The 21,336-nt window shown below is 40.5% G+C and overlaps 3 protein-coding genes and 1 pseudogene across 3 annotated transcripts; all 4 read left to right on the top strand.

Moving 5' to 3' along the window:
• The first annotated feature begins 3,189 nt into the window (after positions 1-3,189).
• Positions 3,190-7,299, top strand: LOC103997823 (2,3-bisphosphoglycerate-dependent phosphoglycerate mutase 1-like; annotated as a pseudogene).
• An 825-nt stretch (positions 7,300-8,124) lies between these two features.
• Positions 8,125-10,983, top strand: LOC103998113 (type I inositol polyphosphate 5-phosphatase 5-like). Its single transcript, XM_065166993.1, has 9 exons — positions 8,125-8,701; positions 8,783-8,845; positions 8,930-9,020; positions 9,094-9,198; positions 9,335-9,869; positions 9,945-10,138; positions 10,240-10,348; positions 10,416-10,564; positions 10,663-10,983. The coding sequence occupies exons 1-9, from the start codon at positions 8,494-8,496 to the stop codon at positions 10,865-10,867; spliced, it is 1,659 nt and encodes a 552-aa protein (XP_065023065.1). The 5' UTR covers positions 8,125-8,493; the 3' UTR covers positions 10,868-10,983.
• Positions 10,984-11,521: 538 nt separating this feature from the next.
• Positions 11,522-15,726, top strand: LOC135649823 (uncharacterized). The gene is made up of 4 exons (XM_065168674.1): positions 11,522-11,921; positions 12,143-12,738; positions 14,470-14,556; positions 15,355-15,726. Exons 1-4 carry the CDS (start codon positions 11,694-11,696, stop codon positions 15,614-15,616), a joined length of 1,173 nt encoding a protein of 390 aa, XP_065024746.1. The 5' UTR covers positions 11,522-11,693; the 3' UTR covers positions 15,617-15,726.
• A 1,346-nt stretch (positions 15,727-17,072) lies between these two features.
• On the top strand, positions 17,073-19,236 carry LOC135649824 (ethylene-responsive transcription factor RAP2-4-like). Its single transcript, XM_065168675.1, has one exon. It carries the CDS (start codon positions 17,881-17,883, stop codon positions 18,982-18,984), a length of 1,104 nt encoding a protein of 367 aa, XP_065024747.1. The 5' UTR covers positions 17,073-17,880; the 3' UTR covers positions 18,985-19,236.
• Positions 19,237-21,336: the final 2,100 nt, after the last annotated feature.

Below are 21,336 nucleotides of genomic sequence, written 5' to 3'. Positions count from 1 at the left end.
TTAAACATATGTCTTTATTTCCACTTGAATCTCATACCAATTTTCAAGTGCACGTTATACATCAACCACAAGAATGTCTGATACTGTTCACTGAATTGGGGAAAACCGTGACCGATGTGTGGTCTAAGGGAGGAAATCATCGTCCATGGTTATCATGTGGTGGTGGTCTCCCATCTCTCGGAAGCCTCCACGAATCCAATGGGTTCGTAAGTGGATCTCGTGGAAAAAGGTTAGAAGAGAACAAGTGGTGGTGACACATCACACGGGAGGCGGTTTTTGTATCTATCGTATTACACCGTATCATGTCACACTAAATGTATGAAAACGTGGGCTCGTAAACAAATATTCGTTTTTGGATAGATTCTCTTGATTATTCTTCCTTGATATAGAAACAAATATGTTTATCAATGAACTATTATTGCACAAGACCTAACATATATCCTAAGAAGTTTGGTTATGAATTATAGTTGATGAGTTCTTGAATAAAGGAGATATCATGCTTAGTTTAATTATATTATTTATTAGAGTTGACACAGAAGATATTAGTTATTGACGTTAGAAAAAGAGTCCAAGGCTTACATCTCGGTCGAGCAACTCGCTCTCGAGTCGCATACCTTGGTCATGAGCCCTTAACTTCCATACGGGAGGGAATACTGATAAGATCATTTAATCCTACATTAGTTGAGAAGTATGAGAATCAATGGCCCTCCGTCAGGTATCCCTTATCCTCAGAGTTACCTTTTGGAGCTCGTATGATTCGAAAAAGATAAAACCGTGTGGGTACGCCCATCGTTCAAAGATGATAATTTCTCAAGAGCCTACATGTTGCATCAATAATTGACCAACCAAATTATCCCTTATCACTCAGTTAACATAGTATTAAATAGGACGATCGACTCAATTAGAAAAGAAAATTATTATTTTTATAAATAAAACTAAAGATACATTATGATACAAAATCAATCACAGACAAGCGATCATAAGATATAAAATTTTAGATCAACAACAAACAGTATGAAAAATTATAACACCAGCAGCTTCAAATGTGGATAAATGATCTAATTATCCCATCAAACCACGTTATAATAAAAGGTACAAAAAGTAAATATATTATTAGATTTCATGAAAACCCTATAATCTGAATAATGAAGAATAAAGCTGAGGTATATGACGACTTGTAGCCATCTTTCAACTCCACCTTATGCTAAAGTAGTACTATTGTCCGTATGGTACTAAAGTTGTTCATAAAATGGCAGCCGAGAAATACCAAGGGTCTATATCTTGATGCAAAACCTCAACTAGTAATCAAAAGCTCTTTAAGAGTTTTACTTTTGATGCTTCGGTAAGAGTGTCCTCTCCACCACCACCCTTTTTGGACCTCTTACTTTGTTCCCCATCAGTGGCAGAGAGAGAAGGCAGTGAGCATATCATTGGTGGTTAAAGCTGAGACCTTTTCCTCTGACTTCCAGCCAGAGATCCAAGCGCTCGCCACCAGGCTTTCCTCAAAGTGCGTCACCAGCTTCCCCGAAGCAGAGGAGGAAGAAGAAATGAGTCAGATTGCCACCCAGTAGAGCTTGTGTTGGTCGTCTATGATATCAGCAAGAGAACTGTAAGGTTATGCAGACGGCATTAAACTTTTCTACTGTCTTGGTATCTTCCTCTTCATGGCAGACAACAGCATCTATCTTTACACTGCATTCTTTTGGTCATCAATGGAAGGCTTCAAGGCCAGCCATACACACAGAGAGAGAGAGAGAGAGAGAGAGAGAGAGAGAGAGAGAGAGAGAGAGAGACCTAAACCTAAGTGAGTTCTTTCTCACCCATCAGAAGAATATCTCAAGGAATATCTCTGAGTCACACTGTCAGCGAAAACATCAATCACATGTGAGCAGGCGACATGCATGCTGACACAGGAGACTAGTAATGATACCAGACAAGAAAAGAAATGATTTCTCAGGTAGCATCTGCGGTACTGCAACAGATGTGACTTCACTTGCATCATATTGCATGCTTGCTGACTGTTCTTTGAGCTGGCAAGTACTGATAAGTCCTCAAGGATGAACAGGTACCATTATGCTTGAGTACTGGGGAGGATAATGGAAGCATGCAATTAGACCTCCACCTAACTCTTTCGTAGCAGAATTCCTACCGTAAGACCCCCCTTTCTCACCCCATTCTTTTAAGCACATGATTGACCATATCATTTACATCTAACACTACTGAAGCTTAAAAAAAAGAGAAAATATTATTGTAGACTTTAGCTATTAGTCTTGAAATTTAGTGAGCTAAAACTATGACATCAATAGGAGTTTATTGAAAAAATATTTTTTTTTATCTTCATAATATTATATGTATGTATGTATGTATATAAGGAGTTGTTCTCGATCTAAGTTTCTACTTAAAGTATTAGAGTAGTTTCACTCGATATATCTTTAACTAATTTTGCATATGATATCCATGACATAAGGAACTTGCTTTGAGAAAATAGTTCGAAGAAAGCATTAACACGAGAAACTTATTATGAGAGAATTGTTCGGAAAAAAAATATTGACATAAGAACTTATCACGAGGGAACTGATCCAATTCTTAATACATGATAATTTTTTTAAAAAAATTAGATCGAATTAACTCCGTGACATAGATCATTGATTATTTTTGATATTAATAAATAATTTATGTACTTGATAGTATGTAAGAATCACATCATAAGCTGCAATGGTGTAGATGCATTCCTAAGGTCTGCCGAGATGGAAATAAAATTTCTCATATATATTGAGCACACGCAAAATAAAGATAAATCAGAAATAAAGATCTCAAGCAGTTTCTAAGAGAAGACTGCTATAAATGCCAATTAGATTTGAGAGAGTAGAGTGATTAGGCATCTTTCTTCGGTTCATGTGATGAGAGCACAAAACAAGCAACTCCACCATGGTCAACTCGGTCAACTCTCTGCATCTGATGCAGATCCACGTGGAGAAGCCCATGAAGCCCGTTTTGGCCTTTTTGTTTTTGTTTCTTGGTTCGTTCTTTGTTTTTGCTTTTTGTTTCGTCCCTACCAACTGTTAGCTGGACTGAAAACGTTTTCCTTTTTCTCCATTAAGGAAAACGAACACCAAAAAACACCAACGTTTTCCTTTTATCTCTCTCTCTTCCGCAAAGTTTGGGTGACGCCACTTAAATTGTTATCGCCCTTATAGAACTGCGTCACCTAACCATTCGCTCGTCGGCCGAAAACTAAAGCTTGCATTTCCATATTCACGCCATCTTTGATCGCCTTCTCCAAGAAGCTTTGATTCCTCGGCCATTTCTTCGCTTCTTTTCCTCTTATTTCCTGCGCAAACCCGTCCGTTCGTCGTCTTTCTCGACCTCGGTTTCATTGGAACCGCCTCGGTTCTGGAGGACTCTAGGTGCGATCTTGCTGCTGCTGAGGCTCTAAATCCAGCTCCATGTGTGACGGAATAAGATGACATCTTATTTTCTGCTTTCTTCTTCGTAAAATGCATTTCCAAATGCGCGGAACCGGAAAAAAAAATGATCTTTTCTGAGATAGCTCTGTTAGGAATTCCTCTTTGCATTTACGAGGCAATTTCAATGTGTTTTTTGCTGTTTTTTTCTACAGTATGTTTGCTAGCTAGATCTCCGAAATCTAATTCATAAAGATGACTTCTTGAACCCCTTTGATTCTTGTTATTGCACCATCAAGCTAAGTTATTTTCTCATAGTCTTCCTCTTTCTGTAATAATGAATCATGTAACTGACAAGATTATGCTCTTAATTTTGTGTAAAGGACATCAGAATGGCTTCAACTGCATGTCATCATGCCCTCGGATTGATCCAAGCCCAGGGGAACAGTCCTAGAACTGGCTTGCAAGATAAAGTTGGAAGCTTTTCTCTGGAATTGGTATCTAAGGGCTTTGACATGGACATACAACTTCTTTCAAGAGGAAGCCACTACCCTGAGAGCAGCATATTCTGCTTGGTTCGCGCATCGAGCTCACATTCTTCAGTTGCTGATCCAATTACTATATCATCCAACAGCAATTCTAGTGATTCTCAGAAAATATCAAGTGCTATGCAAAAGTTTATCACATAACAAAAATGAGAAGCTGAGTAATTGAGAATGTATTTTAATCTAGTTTTAGAGTGCTGCTGCATATTCTTCAATTTTCTTTTATTCTGCTAAGGCTATTTATTATCCATGGTGAGTCTTTGTGGAATGAGAAGAATCTCTTTACAGGATGTGCCAATGTACCATTGACTCAAAAGGGTGTTGAGGAGGCAATCAAAGCTGGTAAAAGAATAAGCAATATACCAATTGACATGATCTATACATCGTCACTGATTCGTGGCCAAATGACTGCAATGCTTGCAATGACCCAACATCGCCGCAAAAAGGTCTCTGTTTCTTCCAATCTGTTTCCCTTGTTAATTATGCTAATGATTTCTTTAGTATCCATAGCATCTGTTGCAATATGCTAAACTACCAAGAAGTCTGAACAATTGTTTCTTTGTGTTTTTCTTTCGCATCGACATTGATTATGGTTCCAATCATCATGCACAATGAGGGAAAACAACCACAGAAATGGAGTCAGATATATAGCAAAGATACCAAGGAACAATCTAGTCCTGTGATAACAGCTTGGCAACTGAATGAAAGAATGTAATGATACCACATACTTGTAAATATGTTTATTTTGTTTAAAAATTAGGCTCTAACCAATATGTCACATAATTTGTGTCATTTCCCATTGGTTTTCTCTAGGTATGGTGAATTGTAAGGTCTCAATAAGCAAGAAACAACTGCCCACTTGGGAAAAGAGAAGGCTATTAAATGGCGTCGTAGTTATGATATTCCTCCCCCAGATGGTGAGAGCTTGGAGATGTGTGCCAATAGAGCTGTGGTTTATATCAGAGAACAAGTAATGACTATTTAATGATTAAGTTCATTGTTAGAATCTTCAGCTGTTGCTACATGTAGTTAGTACTCATTTCAAAAGAATTAATCAAGGCAATTGAGTATAATTTCTTACCCTGTGATATAAAGCTTTTATCTTGGTGCTGATATGGCATATCATGACCTTCTTAATGCGGTTTGTTCGTAATTGAATTCCTTTCTTGTTAACTTTCTGAGAAGATAATCGAGACCAAAGTATATCTTTGAGACAGATATGCTATTCATGAGTAAGTTTTACTTGACTTATGCATTTGAACTATTACTGGCAAATGCATGACAATGCACTGGTCTTGGCTATGTTCTGCTGGACATGTTCCTATCTTCTTGACCTTGATGGCCTCAAGGTGTTGGTGCTATTCTTTACCAATGTAGTATTTTCTCTTAACAAAGATGTCTTCAGCTCTCAGTTGCAGTCATCCATGGAAATCTTATTCCTTTTTTTTTGTTACTTGCATACATGGTACTTGAATGCTCAAAAAATTAACTAAAGCGATTGATCTTGTTTAATTACCTTTGACATATAAGATGTAAAATGTTATAAATTATGCTCCTTGTCACCTAACATGCCTCACATGAATGAGGAAAAATAGTTTTTGTCCTACAAGTTAATAGAAGCCTTAAATAGGAAGTCAATTTGCCAGAGCAATATAAAGGCACTGAAAATTTCCAGTACAATAAATTTTGAGTCCTTGATTGCATAGTTAAGAAAATTAAACTATCTTCTTGAAAAAACTTTCCCTCCTAACACATCTACCTGATAACAGTGTCCTGTGAGCATATTTAGGATTGAGTATATAGTATCTCATCCTCAGGCTCCTAACAACTGAGAACAATTTCATGATAGATTGTACCTCAACTCTTGTCTGGGGAAAATGTGATGATTGCTGCCCATGGAAACTCACTGAGATACATCATTATGTGCCTGGACAAATTGACTTCTGAAGAGGTGAGCAAATGGGCTGCATACTGCTTTGTTTCTTAAACTGTTTTCTGTATCTGGTTAAAGTTAATGCTTTATCTTCAGGTCATCAGCCTTGAACTCTCAACTGGCATTCCTATGCTTCTTTATATATTAAAAAAGGGAAAGTTTATTGGAAGAGGAAGCCCAATTGGTCCTTCTGAGGCTGGAGTTTATGCTTATACCAGAGTATGCAACTTTATTTCTGTTCATATTTCTGCTCTTTCCTCATTATGATCTCTTTGTATCTTCATGGTAAAAATTTAGCTGCTTTGCTTTATGATACCTCTACATGTAGGTCTTCATGCGTAGAAGCAGAAAGCTTAAGAGTTACAGGGTGGCTTTGTTTTTTGACATCTAAAAAATAGAAGAAGATGGAACCTTAAATGATTCTTATAATTCTGTATTTCGATGTTATATCAAACATTTTTTTGCACACTATTAGGGATATCTGGATTGCCATTTCAGATATACATGCTCGTCAGCTCCTCTGTTTCTTTGAGACAAGCATCACTATCCATAGGAAAGCTTGTTTTTTCTCTTTCAATTCATAATATTCTTAGATGTAGGTAGCATAAAAGAGTTCCTCCTTGGTTGGATCCATTTAAATCAGTTATCATGTGGATATCCTTCAAAACCTAACACTTGATCTTTTTAACAAATCTTTATTATGAATTTCTTTTGCCATGAGTTCATCATCCATATCAAGAGTAAGATTACAGACAATTGACTGTATTATTAGCAACTCATTTTCTGTTCTCATCTAAATATTGAAAACACTGTGGATGATGATATGGATTGTTAGTCTTTCTGTTATTCATTTAGACTATTAGTTCATCAACAAAATCTGATCTTATAATGCAACATGACAACATTTTTCTTTTTTTTATCCATAGTCCAGCAAAACGACTCTACGATAAATTCTATGAATGCTTTTGCATCTCTTATATTTGCTCCTCTCATGCTTCTTCTTTGTGGGGAGTAACATAAATCTGCTGCCTTTGAATGCAGAGTTTGGCTCTTTACAGACAGAAGCTAGATGAAATGGTCCAGTAATACTGGTAAGCTTGTAACTTCTATCTTGATTTGGATACCACACCCTAAAAACTACGATCTTAATTTGCGCCCCTGTTTTGTTTGCACAGGCTTCTGCTACCAATACTTGAGGAGCTTTTCCTGGTTGGAGATGGCATAAACTTCAACCTTCACTCCTTTATCATCCCTTAGCTCCTACAACATAGAAGATGATGCAAATTGTACTACTTGTTCAATTTTGATGTGTGTATTCTTGAATTGGGGTGTTCTTGTGTTACTACTGCCCATGTAAGAGCTGCACGTAAGATGATGAATTCAGAATGTTTTCTCCTCATATTCCTCATCTGTTGACCTATGCATTTTGATCATTGTCAATGAAATACAGTTTGATGAATGTACTATCATTAATTTTGATTTAAATATTTTGTAACCCTTTGGGTCATATCATGATCGTTATTATGGTATTAACCGGTAAAAAAAAAAATGATTGTATAATAATTTACTGAAATATAGTCAAATGATCAAAAAGAACAGTTGTTAGACGTGGTCAAATCCTATCGTCATAATACCTTATTTAACAATATAATGTATAATATTTATAATAGAAACAAATAAGCAAATAATAATAATAAAAGAGGATGAGAAGATAAAATAATATATATATATATATATATATTTAAATATAAAAATATTTTAATTATATTAAAAGGAGTATATGACATTGAGACGGGAATAAGGGGGTAATGAATATAATATACCTTTTTCACTTTATCCTCATGACTAAAAAACTTATATATTCTTAAAATTTCAAATACTTTTAATAATATTAAAGAACATAAAGATATAAAACATATATTTAAGACTTAGGAATTTTAATATAGAAAATAGGCATATACAAATGGAGATAACAATTATTATAACCAATACCGGTATCCCCATTCATAGAGTTCCTTTCAACAAATTAAATATTATGGTAGATTACATCAAACAATCACCGAAAAATAACTTCAAATATATTGTTCCAAACCTAAATCAATCAATAACTGTTTCCTTTCATTATCCAATCAATCAAAGAAAAAGATCATTTCCCTTCGTTTCCGAATCCTTAATGTTCTTCTCCTGCAGGTGGTATCCTCGAGATCATTGATGAGAGAGAAGAAGAAGAAGACTGTGTCTTGGCTGTCGTTTTGTTAGGGGCGGGGAGGTGGCGCGAGGCTTCGTTTACCCTCAACAAAAGCCAACGGCAAACGAAGAAGTAGGAGCTCCCTCCAACCAGTAGCCACCTTCTGTCCTCCCCCTCCCATTTCAAGCCTTTGCTTCCCTTTCCACCTCCACATCCCCTCCCAGCCATCAAACTTCTGCCTTCCCTTCCTCCCCCCTCCCCCTCCCACCCACCGCCATTCCCGTCGCCGGCGATTCCCTTCCGCCAGTACCGAAGCGATGACGCCGACCTAACTGCACGCATATAAGATACCATCATCGGCGCCAGGTGAGCTTCTGAATTGGATGTCAAGCTGCGATACCTCCGACGACATGACCAAGTCCAATGCGTCCGATGATTCCTTCAAGAACGAGAAGAAGAAGAAGGTTCGTGCCCGCCACCTCCATGTTTCCCGATTCCCCACTTCCTGCTTTCCTCTCTGACCCCTTTTCCTCCGTTTGCCAGTCCATTTTGTCGAACATCTTCAGCAGAAAAGGCAAGAACGAGAGACGATCGGAGGAAGACATATTCCCCGGAACCGAGATTGTTTTCGGTGCCGATCGAAATCCCTTCTGCCTTTTTCTTTTCCTTTCTCCTTTTAATCTGATCGAATCATTCATGGTTATGGGCATAGATCTTGAGAAGACGTACGTGGCAAGGAGGACGTTCTTGGAGGCATCCTCGGTCAGCTTTTCAGGTGATTTACGTAGCATCTCATTACATTGCATGCAAATTGATGACCGAACGAGCAGTACTCAATCTAATCCCCACTTCTCTTCAGAGAGGCACTCGAGCTCGCGAATCGAGAGTCTGAATCTTTGTAGTTTGGAAAGCCTCAGAAGAAAAGCTTTTCGTCATGTTCAGGAGTTCCGGTAGGGTGGCAGTCATTTCATCCTTTAGCGTCGTGTTCATCGATCTGATCCTTTCATTGTCTGCCTCATGCAGCATGTTTGTTGCCACATGGAACGTGGGGGGAAAGCCACCCAGCGATGACCTCGACCTCGAATCTTTTCTACAGGTAGAAGGATCGCATGACATCTATGTATTAGGGTAAGGAATCTGTGCTGCATAACTTGGCTTTCTTGACATCAATCAAATATATCCGACGACAGCTGCCTCTGCTCTCGATTAGCTCCGCAGAGTCTATGATCGATGTGGACCTCTTTGATTCGTATTTGCTTTGCAGGTTTCAGGAAATAGTTCCTTTAAATGCAGGCAATGTGTTAGTGATCGAGGACAACGAGCCAGCGGCGAAATGGCTTGCCCTCATCAGCCAAGCCATCAACAAGCACGGCAAGTGCTCGCCGGACGACTCCGATTCCAGCAACGATGGGAAACATGGCAAGGACTCCAAGTCCACGAGCGGCCTTCTCTTCTTCCAAAGGCCCTCCCTCAAAGTCCTCAGCAGGAATTATCGCATGGATGGCGCCCTAGTGAAGACGTGCAATTGCACCTCCGAGCCATCCTGCGTCCGGCGAAGGACGAGACAGCTGAGGGAGTTCATCACCAGGGACGAGTCGAGCTCCTCCGACGAGGATTCCGCGACGCCGCAGTTCGCTTGCTCCGAGGCAAAGGGTAACATGAACTACTGCCTCGTCGCGAGTAAGCAGATGGTGGGCATCTTCCTCTCGGTTTGGGTCAGGAGGGAGCTCGTGCAACACGTCAGCCACCTTAGGGTGGCCACCATCGGAAGGGGAATCATGGGCTGTCTCGGTAACAAGGTTAGCTCCAAATCTCCGTTCTGATTTCTGCCAGTGGCAACCGAGGTAGCTTACAGGAGCGACCGATGCTCTCAGGGATGCATTGCGATGAGCATGTCGCTGCACCGAACGAGTTTTTGCTTCGTCTGCAGCCACTTGGCGTCAGGCGAGAAGGAAGGCGACGAACTGAAGAGGAACTCTGACGTGGCCGAGATCCTCAAGAGCGCGCAGTTCCCGAGGATCTGCAAGTCTCCATGTCGGCGGATTCCTGAAAGAATCTTAGACCACGAGTATGGATTCACGCACAACTTCCTCTTCCAAACCTCAATCCAAACCATGCCTTCTCCGAGATCTAACTCCACCATGTTTACATTTGCTTTGTGTGAGGAAGTCGAGTGATATGGTTTGGTGATCTGAACTACCGGGTTGCACTAAGCTATCAGGAGACAAGATCTCTGCTCAGGAACAACGATTGGAACTCTCTCCTGGAAAGGGATCAGGTAAACCATCAACTCTTGATCTACTCTTTCTTCTTCCGAAGACGGTGTGTGATTTTCTGTATTACAGTTGAAGATAGAAAGAGAAGCAGGAAGGGTGTTCAATGGGTGGAAGGAAGGGAAGATCTCATTTGCTCCAACCTATAAATACTCACAGAACTCCGACATCTACGCTGGTGAGACCGTCAAATCCAAGAAGAAGCGAAGAACACCAGCTTGGTAATCTCTCTCTCTCTCTCTCTCTCTCTCTCTCTCTCTCTCTCATTCATTCAAAAGCAACATAAAAACTTGGTCTAAATTCCTGAATGCTCACACAGGTGCGATCGGATACTATGGCATGGAAATGGGATGGAACAGCTGCAGTACTTGAGAGGGGAGTCGAAGTTCTCGGACCACCGACCTGTTTGTGCCGTGTTTGCAGCGCAGGCAGAGATGAACAACAGATGCAGAACGGCATGTCTTGGTGCGGACTCCAGAATTCCTTCTGATGATTTGATACCTCAAAGGCACAGTTTCTACTGAGGAGGAGACTTCATTTATGTTGTCGAGGGGTCATACGATGTCACAAACATGCTTATAGCTCTTGTTAATACTATGTTAATATATATGAATATAATAATATAGAAGCATTCTGGTAATTGATCCTGGTTTCTATCTAGTCATGATAGGGATTTTGATGATTATAAATAAAACCATCTCTAAAAACATGTACAATGTATCGATATATTTATTACCTCTAAATTGAGAGAAGTTAGATTAGATATTGATGATTACATCTATAACTTTAAATTTATACAATATGGATTGAAAATGATTTCGTTTGAAGCTAATTATAAAAATATTTTACTAGTCATATTAAACTTTAAATACTTTATTAGTTATATTATAAAAATATTTTTAAATTAATATTATAAACATGTATTTTAAAAATTTTAGTTTAAAAAAATTCTCACGTAACATTTATATATATATATATATATATGTATATATACATACATACATATGTATGTATGTATGTATGTATATATGTGTATATATATGTGTGTGTATATATATGTATATATGTATACATATACATATATACATATATATATATATATATATTTATATTTATATATATATCCCGATCTTCTTAAAAGACGAGAACAACCTCATGCCTAATGACACAGTAAATTGCATACTGGCGGTCAAAATGATCCCTGTTACGTTACCGAGAAAGGAAATAGAGGAGATCGGTTATCCATGGCGGCCAAAACCCTATTCCTCCCAATCCCTCCTCCTCCTCCATCCGGACCCCATCTATTGCTTTCTCGGCAATCCGTAGGCCTTGTATCCGTCGATTACGGAGATGGCGTCACTGAGACCTGTGCTGCCGCTTGTCATGGTCGCCGTCTTGATTGCGGTGGAAGAGAGGATCTCGGGGCCATCGTGCGTGGCATCCGGGCGAGGAGGTGAGGGCGCTACCCACTCAGATGATCTGAAGGTGATGATGGTGGCGGATCTCCTGTTGCTGGGATCAGATGCTAGCTACGCCGACACCTTCTTTAGGGATTCCTTCACATCCAAATTCTTTAGGGTAATTATTGCTTCCTGTACCGTGGTCGCTGATCTATCCAAAGCCGTCTGTTTGTTGATATCTAGTTCAGGGATTCCGTAGAAAGAAATTAGGGATCTGTAGTTGAAATTCGAATCTTTACTTGTTTGGTTGCACAATGGAAACAAAGTTTCGAACTTTATAGTCTTCTGATTCCAGTTGAAACCAAAAATTTGAACTTTGGGATTCTGCCTGTCCTACAGAAATCCTTTGAGAGGCTTAAGCCGGACATGCTTGTTGTTTTGGGTGATATTTCTGCGAAAGGATGGGCGCTGACGGGTAGCAAGTGGCTAACAGTTCTGCGGCAGTTCCATACGATTCTGGGTCCGGTTGGTGGACTTCCTCTTCACATTGCTTTGGGGGACAGAGATATTGGGAAGTGTAGTGAGTTAGATGAACAATTTATAAATCAAGTTTCAAGCAATTTACCTGGATTAGGCTCATCTGGTTGCAGTGCATTTGAGATCGGCAATATCAGTTTTGTTTCCCTTAATGCCGTTGCTTTGCTTTGTGGTAATAATGATTTACGCTTCGGTGTCGAAAAGGTTGTAGAAAGAGAAAGCATTGCTTTAAGAAATCCAATGAACGAAGCAGCAGAAAAAGTTTCTGAGCCTACTATGAGGACAGAGGGTTCCAAAAACTTCGATTGGAGAGATAATCACATGGAGTCTGGTTCTGGTCCTGTTCTGTTGCTTCACTTTCCTCTCTACAGAAAAAAGAGAAACATTATTGGGGACACAAAAGTTGATCTAGGGATCTATCATCATATGGCTGAGGGATTAGCAAGGCATGACGATAGGTACTTTAATCTCATTTTTTTCTGATTTTGTTATTGTATTGGATCTCAAAATCAGAATTCTGACAGTGATGTTGTTATTTCTCATGTTGATCGGAGGCTCTTGACTTTGTTCACTAAAATCCTAGTGCGTTAAGAGTGGATAAGCAAGTTCCTTCAATTTTATTTGAACTTTTTATAAATTGATATTTCTTATTGTGCATGATCATCCATAGGTGGTCGCTTAGTTATTTTACATTTTAAGGTCCAGTGATGAAAATTTTAGAATTCATGAGAAGCAAATTATCTTTTACATAGTTAAATGAGTTGCATATGATCGATGATCTGGATACTGAAAATTGGGTCACCAGTATGGTGCATTTGGGTTGGAGAACTAAAAACTTGTGCTGGCCTTACTTTTATGTGAGTAGTTTAGAAGATATACTTTTCATGGGGTTTGCAAGTAATGTATGTCCTTGGGACTTCAATCTTTGCTATGTGATTAAGGTCATTCGTACGATTTAGAGATTATGTTCTTGATTTAGGGATTATCAAGTGACAAAGTTGAAGAAGGAAGACAAGAGTTTGTTAGTCTGATAGATAAAGTCTGAGTGATCTCAGAATGTTATAAACTATGGATTTTGTCCGAATCTAGTGCTGAGTTTTCTGGTCATATGGGTTGTCATGGTGATTAGGTGTGATGGGTTAGGGAGACTTTCCAGGTGTAGTAGTTGATATCATTTCAGAGTCAATTTTTTTATTCGACCTTGAAGCCTTAAATGAAAGGGCAGAGAATGACTGGTAAATTGTTTTTGTGGTAACTGGTGGTTCTGCTTTGGGTTCAGAATCCTTAAAAAAAAAAAGATCTTAGGATATGGTTAGTCAACTGCCACATAAATCTATGGGTAGTCAATTGCCACTTAAATCTGTCACTTGATTTAGGATATGTTACCAACGTATGGTTCTTTTTGCTCCTAAGGTGGATGAATGCGTGCAAGGTATTCATATCTGTTGAAATTGGATGCTATTACAATTGGAAGATTTCTTCCTTTCATTAAGTGTGAAATATCCTTTATTCAAGAATGAATAGTGAGTGAGCTGGAAGAATAATTTATTTTTTTGTTCGTAAGATTCTTTTAGGGGATTAATCACTTAGAAGATGTTTCTGGTTATTAAAGTTTCTGAAGAAATTATTATATCTTCTGGGCATTGATTTTAGACCATTAAGAACAACTTCCAAAGAGAGACTTGATATGGATAACAAACATGCTTTATTGCTTTGAGGACGAACATGTTCTGAGGAAAAGGTAGTTACAAGTTAGACCGTAGTATCGGATCCGCAGATCTACTGTAATGTGACTGTTTGTCTGCTACCTAAAAGCAGTGCTAATCTTGTTCTAAGATTGGGGTGACTTGGTGCTTGCCAAATTCATTTCTTGTTCTCATTTGCTCCAGTCCATGACTTTTTCTCAAATACCTTCTAATTGTAATGTTTCCTTTAACTCTTTTATATCCTTTACTTTCTGAACTCCATGTTCTCTAAATTTGACCACACCTCAGAATGTTGATGCTTCTTATAGTTTGTCTTGGTTTCTGAATGTGCATCTGGATCTTCTATATCAAGAAAAAAAAAGATATGATAACGATTGAATTGCATGAAGCTTCCCTTATTTTAGATTTATGATTTGCAATGATATGTATGTGGTTGCTTCGAGTTTGTTGTCAATACTCACATTTCCTACTTTCTTTTGTCAGTAACTTCAAGGATATGGACCCATATGAGTTGGACCAAACTCTCCCTGTTAATGCAACTGAGTACATCTTTCAGGCTCTTAAGCCAAGGTTGGTGAAATAGAGATGATTACTTCATATTTTGGTTTCTTTATATGCATGCGCGTGAACATGTTCTAAGACCTTTGACCATTTGGGTAAGGCAACTATTGTGGATAATTATCTTGTATCTCAGTCGTTATTTTTTTTCCCAGAATCCCATTGCCTCATATTATATGACTAACATCTTATACCGGGTTGAATTTTAATAAATTTTTTTTGTCATCATTTATGTCAGGAATATGCACGGTGATCTAGATTGTGTTTAGGAGAAAAATAGACTCAAATTATTGATGTATTAACGGAATCACATCAAGAAATTACAATATGCCTTTATTTAAATTCTATGATGCAGCCTTCACAAATAGAGAGTCTGCAATTTTGTGCTTGCATCCATAACCACTTTTTTCACATCCATACGCCAACAGGGCACTATTTTAAAAATCCATCTAGTCGTTATGCTGTTAGTCTCTTGTCTTGGAATTAAAACCCACCACATCATTTTTCATACAAGGAGGGAAAGAAAAGTTTGTCACCATGGTTGCGTTGCTCATCACACATAAAGCCTGTTTAAGCCTCCAATATATCTTCCTGTAAGATATCAATTTTCTGATGGATAAATGTTAATTTATTTCACATCAATAGGGCAGTAACAGGCACCATGAAACATGATGGTAGTTAGATGGCAGACCTTTCAACAAGAGTAGCTTCAACAAATTAGAATGCAATCTAATCATTTTTGCATTCTGTACACATTTTGTATACCATTTGGAAGTTGAAAACCAGTTCTTGGTAACTTGCCTTTTGCAGGATTGTGTTCAGTGCTCACACCCATAACTTCTGTGATCACACCCACAGTGATGGTACACGTGAGATAACCGTGCCAGCGATGACATGGGCTGCAAGGCAAAAACCTGGTTTTGTATTTGTTAACTTCCGACAAAACAAGGCAGTGAGCGTGAGCCACTGCTCTCTCGCTTCCGAACGGCATGTGATACTGACTTACATCATTTTCTTTATGCTGTTCATACCGGTATTAGTTGTAATTAGGTGCTCAAATCTTGTAACTTAGCTGTATGCTAAACATTGAAATGTTGCTTAGTCATGATTGTACATTCCAAGAGTGTTAATTGGGTTAGTTGTAACTTTGTATTTTGCATGAAGATATCTCATGTTGTTACACTTGCTTTTCGAAAGTCCTCGTTAGTCAAGTAGCTGCAAGTATACCCGCTGTTGCTTCTGGAATGTTTTCAGTATCTCCTAAAGACAGCAAAGACACTAGTCATGAAGAAAATGCAGTGTGAATTGATGATGAAATGGTGCATGGATCTGTAATAGCCATATAAGAACTATGTCATTATACTTGGTCTCCAAAATATGACTTTTTCCTTCTACAACCTTGGAGATCATCAAGACTTTTGGCTGCCATCTGTCAAGAGTTACAGTCAAAATCCATCTGTCAAGATGCAAATTTTCCTCTAAATGTTCTTCCTCAACAGTCGAGTTATGAGCTATTCCTCTGATTCCGCCTTGTACATATCATGTTGGCCTTGCATGAGCTGGATCTACGTAACCATTACAAGGTTCTGAGTCATGTGTTACCTGGGAACGATAACAGACGCTCGACTAGCTCGGCTCTTCTTTTGTCCCGCACCTCAGACAATCCATGATAGCAGTCACATGCATGAACAGTAAGGAAAAGAAAGCTAATTCCCCTTTTACTTCTCGTCGAGTAAAAGGCCGCAACTACGAGCGAGGTGGGCTCTCAGCTTGATGTGCAAACCGCAGACATCTTCTGAAAACACATGCTCATCATCGAGTCAGACACCTCTCTCTCTCTCTCTCTCTCTCTCTCTCTCTCTGAGCTCAAAAGAAGAATATGCATGCTGTACATTGCAACAGTTAAAAGTGAAAAAGGCAGAACACAGAGAGGAAGACAAAAAGGAGGAGAGAAGTTCGATGCACGAGACAAAAGCACGATGGCCTCCAAATTCCAATGCATGTTGCCTTTCTTAAACGCCAAAGTGACGGGTTAGAAAAGGGCGAAGGCCCCTGCATGCATGGATGGATGCATGCATGCATTTTGCATGTGACGCTCCGCTCGACTCACGAGGTTGGCGTCTCCCACGGAGTACGTCACGGGGCCACCGGTGGTGCCGGATGATCCCCTTTTGACCAATGGGATTTCCTGACCTCCCTCTGAACTCCACCAGAGCCATTCGATTCTAATCTACGAAGATGAAGCGCGTCCGTGACGTAGCAAACTGATCAGAAGTACATAGAGTAAAGAACTGGAGTTTATCTCTGCGTTCTCATGTGATTGACACCCATGTGTGCCGATGATCTTTTGTTTCTTGAGATGTGTGTGTGATGATGATGTTGGTGAAGCAAAAAGCTGTAGAAATACTCGACAGCCCCTGGTTTTTTTTGTGTGTCGAGTGCCGGTTTAGGAAGAACGGCGCAGTAGCAGGTTTTGGGCGTTGTTTCCTGAGGAAGGTTTCAACTGCCGTTCCCTCTCTCATCAGGTAGAGCACGGAGGAAGAAGAAGGATGCATTTGGCTTCAACTGGCGGCAGCTCGGCTCGCTCATCTCATCATCGCACGGAAGGGAGTGCATGCCGCCGCCAAGCTGTTGATCGATGAACGACACATTCTCCGAGCCAAGCCGAGTCGAAGCCGACGCCGAACTTAGAGCGGCTTGATGCGGGCGAGAGAAGCTTCCCGGTTGCCACTTCTCTCGTGATAAGGGCGGCGAGTTCTCATTGGCTGTCAGAGGGTAATTAAGAAAGCCAATGCTCTGCTAAGAGGCTTATATAAACCAGCCATTAGCCTCTATTCTCCTCAAGAGTGAGGTCGCCTCCACCCCCAAGCCAAACCCATTCCCCCCTCCCCTCCCCCCTTTCCCTCCACCTTCGGTGAGGTTGAGCGACCCCTTCGACGACCACAAGGTTTGCATTTCTAATCTCTCCTCCTCTGAATCCCTCTCTGTAATCCTCTGTCCTCTCGAAGAGAAAAAATATCTCATTTTGAGGCCCTTTTCTGGTTCTTAGGGAGCGAGAGATCCAGAGCTTGTGTGCTTTTTTCTCTTTTGATCTTGATCAACCCAGAGGGTTCTTTTTTCATACCCTTTAGGTTCTTTTTTGTACGATACATACAGCTTCTTTCTCTTTGTTTTCTCCTCACCTGTTCTTTGGTTTTGTTGAAGAACCAGGTTAGGTTTCAACTTTTCTTTCCTCTTTCTCCCTTCCTAAAGGTCCCATCTTTCTTCTGCTGTTCGTCCTTTTTGCCTTTCTTTTTCTTCCTTGGTTTTAGGAAGCATAGATTTCGCTTAGATGACATGGCCGCAGCTGTAGATATGCACGACGGCAAGCGAGTCTTCTCCGCAGACCCTTTTAGTGAGCTCATGAAACCACTTGAACCTTCTATAGCAGGTGCTTCCACCTCCTCTGTTTCTTCCTCCTCCAACTACACTGTCACCCATTCCTCCCACTTTTATTTTCCTCCTCCTCCTCCCTCCGTCTCACCCTCTTTCTTCCCCCCATCCTCCACTCATCAGAATCACTCCTTTGATGCCTACTCTCATCAAAATCCTACCTTTGCTTTCGGGTCCCATCAAGATCCCACCTTGTATGGCTGCTCCCAGTCGCCGTCGAGCGCCGGCATGGTCCCTGAAGGCTTTCTCGGCTTGGACCGCCAGGGCCTTGTCGGCTCGGTCGGGCTCACCCATCTCAGCCCCGAGCAAATCCAGCAGATCCAAGCTGAAATCCAACTCCAGCAGCAACTGAGCATCGTCGGCAGGCAACTGCCGCCGAACCGCCGCCACCAACACCAAGTTGCCGGCTTTCTTGCACCGAGGCCCCAGGCCATGAAGCACGCCGGCTCGACCCCTCCGCCGAAGACCACGAAGCTCTACCGCGGAGTGAGGCAGCGCCACTGGGGAAAGTGGGTGGCCGAGATCAGGCTGCCCAAGAACCGGACGCGCCTTTGGCTTGGGACCTTCGACACCGCCGAGGAGGCCGCGCTGGCTTACGACCAGGCGGCGTACCGGCTACGCGGGGAGTCGGCGAGGCTCAACTTTCCAGAAAACCGGCACGGCGCTGCCGACGGCGGCTCCCTCCACGCTTCTGTTGACGCCAAACTCCAAGCCATTTGCCAAAGCTTGGCCAGTTCATCGAAGCAGGGCAGCGCCAGCGGCGCCCTCTTGCCCATTGACACTACTAACCCCGACTCCAACGCTGCAACCAAGGTGGCGGCAGAGGGTGTCACGTCCATGGTGGAGATCTCATCGGACGGGGAAGACTCTTCGGGGTCATCGCCGGTGCTCGAGATGCAGCAATTGGACTTCACTGAGGTGCCTTGGGATGAATCAGAGAACTTTGTGCTGAAGAAGTACCCTTCATGGGAGATTGATTGGGACTCCATCCTCTCCCCGAGAACTTAGCATGCTTGTTATTTGTGCTATCAGTTCCAGTTTAGTGGGCAGTGTGTGTAAAGTGGCTGTTGCAAATGGGGTTTTAGACATTTGCTCAGCTGCTGTCGGTAGTAGAAGAGTCACTGGGTCAGAAGTGTGTCTCGTAGCTACATGAGCTCCTGGTTCTGCTGGTTATTTTTATTCGGCATGACCATGGTGGATGAGCACAGTGTAGTCGGCTGTAGTCGTCACTCTTCTGCAAGATTTGTATAGCTTATATCAGTCTGGCTTTGTATTGGCTGCATGCATATGTTATGTAAATTAGCAAAGCAGAGATAAAAAAAACCTAGAAAAGACAATTACATTATGGCAGAGTCTACTAACAGAGCAAGTCTAAACATGCATCAATCTAACAATATTGTTAGGTACTTTTGTCACACAACTTACAGAAAAAATGTTTCTTGATTCTTTCCTAGTCTCCTTTCTCCTCGTGCCAAGATAATGATGTGTGCATGTATTATGTCAACAATGGTTGCCAGAAGAAATTAGCCAAAAGTTGATATTTCCTGAAAGCTTCACCATTTTGACAAGCTTCACCATTAGACAAGCTTCACCATTTTGAGGAAAGCTCTTATGACCAGATCAGTTCCATAAATCTGATGCACCAATCAATTTTGTTATTGGAATTCTGAATCCCTTCTGATGCCAACCAAGTATCCTGTTCTTTGCATGCTCATGTGATGAGCAAGGTTTGTGAACTGAGCTCTCCATGCCAATGTACAAATTTACACAGGTGTTTGCTGAGGCTGTATTGCTCTGTACTCCGAGAATTGTTGTGACATTAGCTGCTTCACAGGGCAATATGGACTAGGATGAGGAGGAGGCATATGGAATCCCTTTGCTGGACCTGATGAAAAGAAGCACAAGTTTTTCTCCCCACTCACCCCATTCTTTTCTGGTGATGTGCTCCCCACCGGAACCACCCAACCAATCCCAGCCCATCTCTCTGTCGTCCTCCTTCCTTCCTTCCACATCTAAAGAATCCTCTTGCTTCCATGGGATTGGTTGGACCTGCAGGAATCCATAACACCAGCCCTACTGAACAAGTAGCAAAAGTAAATTGATACTTTTTGTTTCCCTTTTCTTCTCTGCTTCATTGATGGTCTCCAATCACATATGTGAATGCTTCAAAACAGGGGAAGATACTTCAACAGTGGATCAGATAAGGTGAAAGAAAGTTTGTGAGTTTGGCATATGGTGCTTTTCACATTGACAGAATATATTCATCTCAAGTATAAGAACAAGAATTGTTGATAAGAGAGCTTGTGGATCCTTGGATTTCTCTTTTTCTCTTTTTTCTTCCTTTCACATCACTAGTGAGATTGTCCAACAGTTGACATGATCACCAATAGAAATTGCATAAAGTGCAATGAAGCACATCATGATTGAACAGGGAAACAGGGACTTCAACATATCCAGATGCAGTTAGTGACTATTGGTGGTTCTGCATCAACACAATCTGACTTACTAGCTCAGTGCTTGGTTTCCTTGCCAAAACTACAATATCCTGCATCCATTCCGATCTTTCGTTAAGCTGATGAACAGTTGCAATAAACTAATAAAAACAAGTAAAAACATTGGTGCTGTCAAACAAGCACTAAGACTTTTCAGCTTAAGCAACTCATTCAAACTGATGAAACATTGATGAGTAAAGCCATGGATCATGCTTGTCAACAGCTTGTTCAACCATTTTCCAAGAATATAGCAAACATGTGAAATTAAAATTAAGAAGGTAATTGCCTCAAAGAAAAAAAATCAATTGTTATCTCTTCCTGTGGGGTCTATGGAAGGGAGCATGGCAAGAGAAGCAGGTCATCTTTGAACGGAGAGTCACTGAGGTAGAGGTGATCCCTGCAATCAGAGCCATGTCCTCATATTTGTGTTTTCTTTCCTTGGTCTGTTTGTCTTCTTTTATTATCTTATTTAATTAATTTTTAAAATAAATTCATACCAGTATAATTATTGTCAGTGATTGCATTTGCCGATTGATTTTAGAATGAAAGCTCATATATTGGCCTCAGGAAAGAATGAAGGGTAGAAAAATAAGGAAGACCAGTGATTGTATTTACCAGTGAGTGGTTGGATCAGATAGAATTGTTATCCTAGATGGTTAAGTTGTACATTGAATAGATGAACCAATCCGGAAAATTCATAAGAACTGAACCCAAGTCAATGATTGAGGTCATTGACTTGGGTGCATATACTATGTTATATCAACATTTTGAATTATTTTGATGTAGAATTTTATGTTCTTATGGTGCATATACTATGTTGTAGGATTGTACTTGCTAAAGAAGTTATAAGATGAGGATGTTTACCATT

Source organism: Musa acuminata, chromosome BXJ3-9 (genome assembly GCF_036884655.1).
Source record: "Musa acuminata AAA Group cultivar baxijiao chromosome BXJ3-9, Cavendish_Baxijiao_AAA, whole genome shotgun sequence".
Taxonomy (NCBI): Eukaryota; Viridiplantae; Streptophyta; class Magnoliopsida; order Zingiberales; family Musaceae; genus Musa; species Musa acuminata.
Note: the sequence above shows the minus strand (reverse complement) of the source record. Positions and strands in the feature narration are given on the sequence as shown.

Coding starts and splice junctions, on each gene's coding strand:
- LOC103998113 (XM_065166993.1), top strand. CDS start 8,494: ATGCGTCCGATGATTCCTTCAAGAACGAGAAGAAGAAGAAGGTTCGTG. Junction 9,870..9,944: donor TGGGCTGTCTCGGTAACAAG/GTTAGCTCCAAA, acceptor CGATGCTCTCAG/GGATGCATTGCGATGAGCAT. Junction 10,139..10,239: donor GAAAGAATCTTAGACCACGA/GTATGGATTCAC, acceptor TGTGTGAGGAAG/TCGAGTGATATGGTTTGGTG.
- LOC135649823 (XM_065168674.1), top strand. CDS start 11,694: ATGGCGTCACTGAGACCTGTGCTGCCGCTTGTCATGGTCGCCGTCTTG. Junction 12,739..14,469: donor TTAGCAAGGCATGACGATAG/GTACTTTAATCT, acceptor TTCTTTTGTCAG/TAACTTCAAGGATATGGACC. Junction 14,557..15,354: donor TTTCAGGCTCTTAAGCCAAG/GTTGGTGAAATA, acceptor TGCCTTTTGCAG/GATTGTGTTCAGTGCTCACA.
- LOC135649824 (XM_065168675.1), top strand. CDS start 17,881: ATGGCCGCAGCTGTAGATATGCACGACGGCAAGCGAGTCTTCTCCGCA.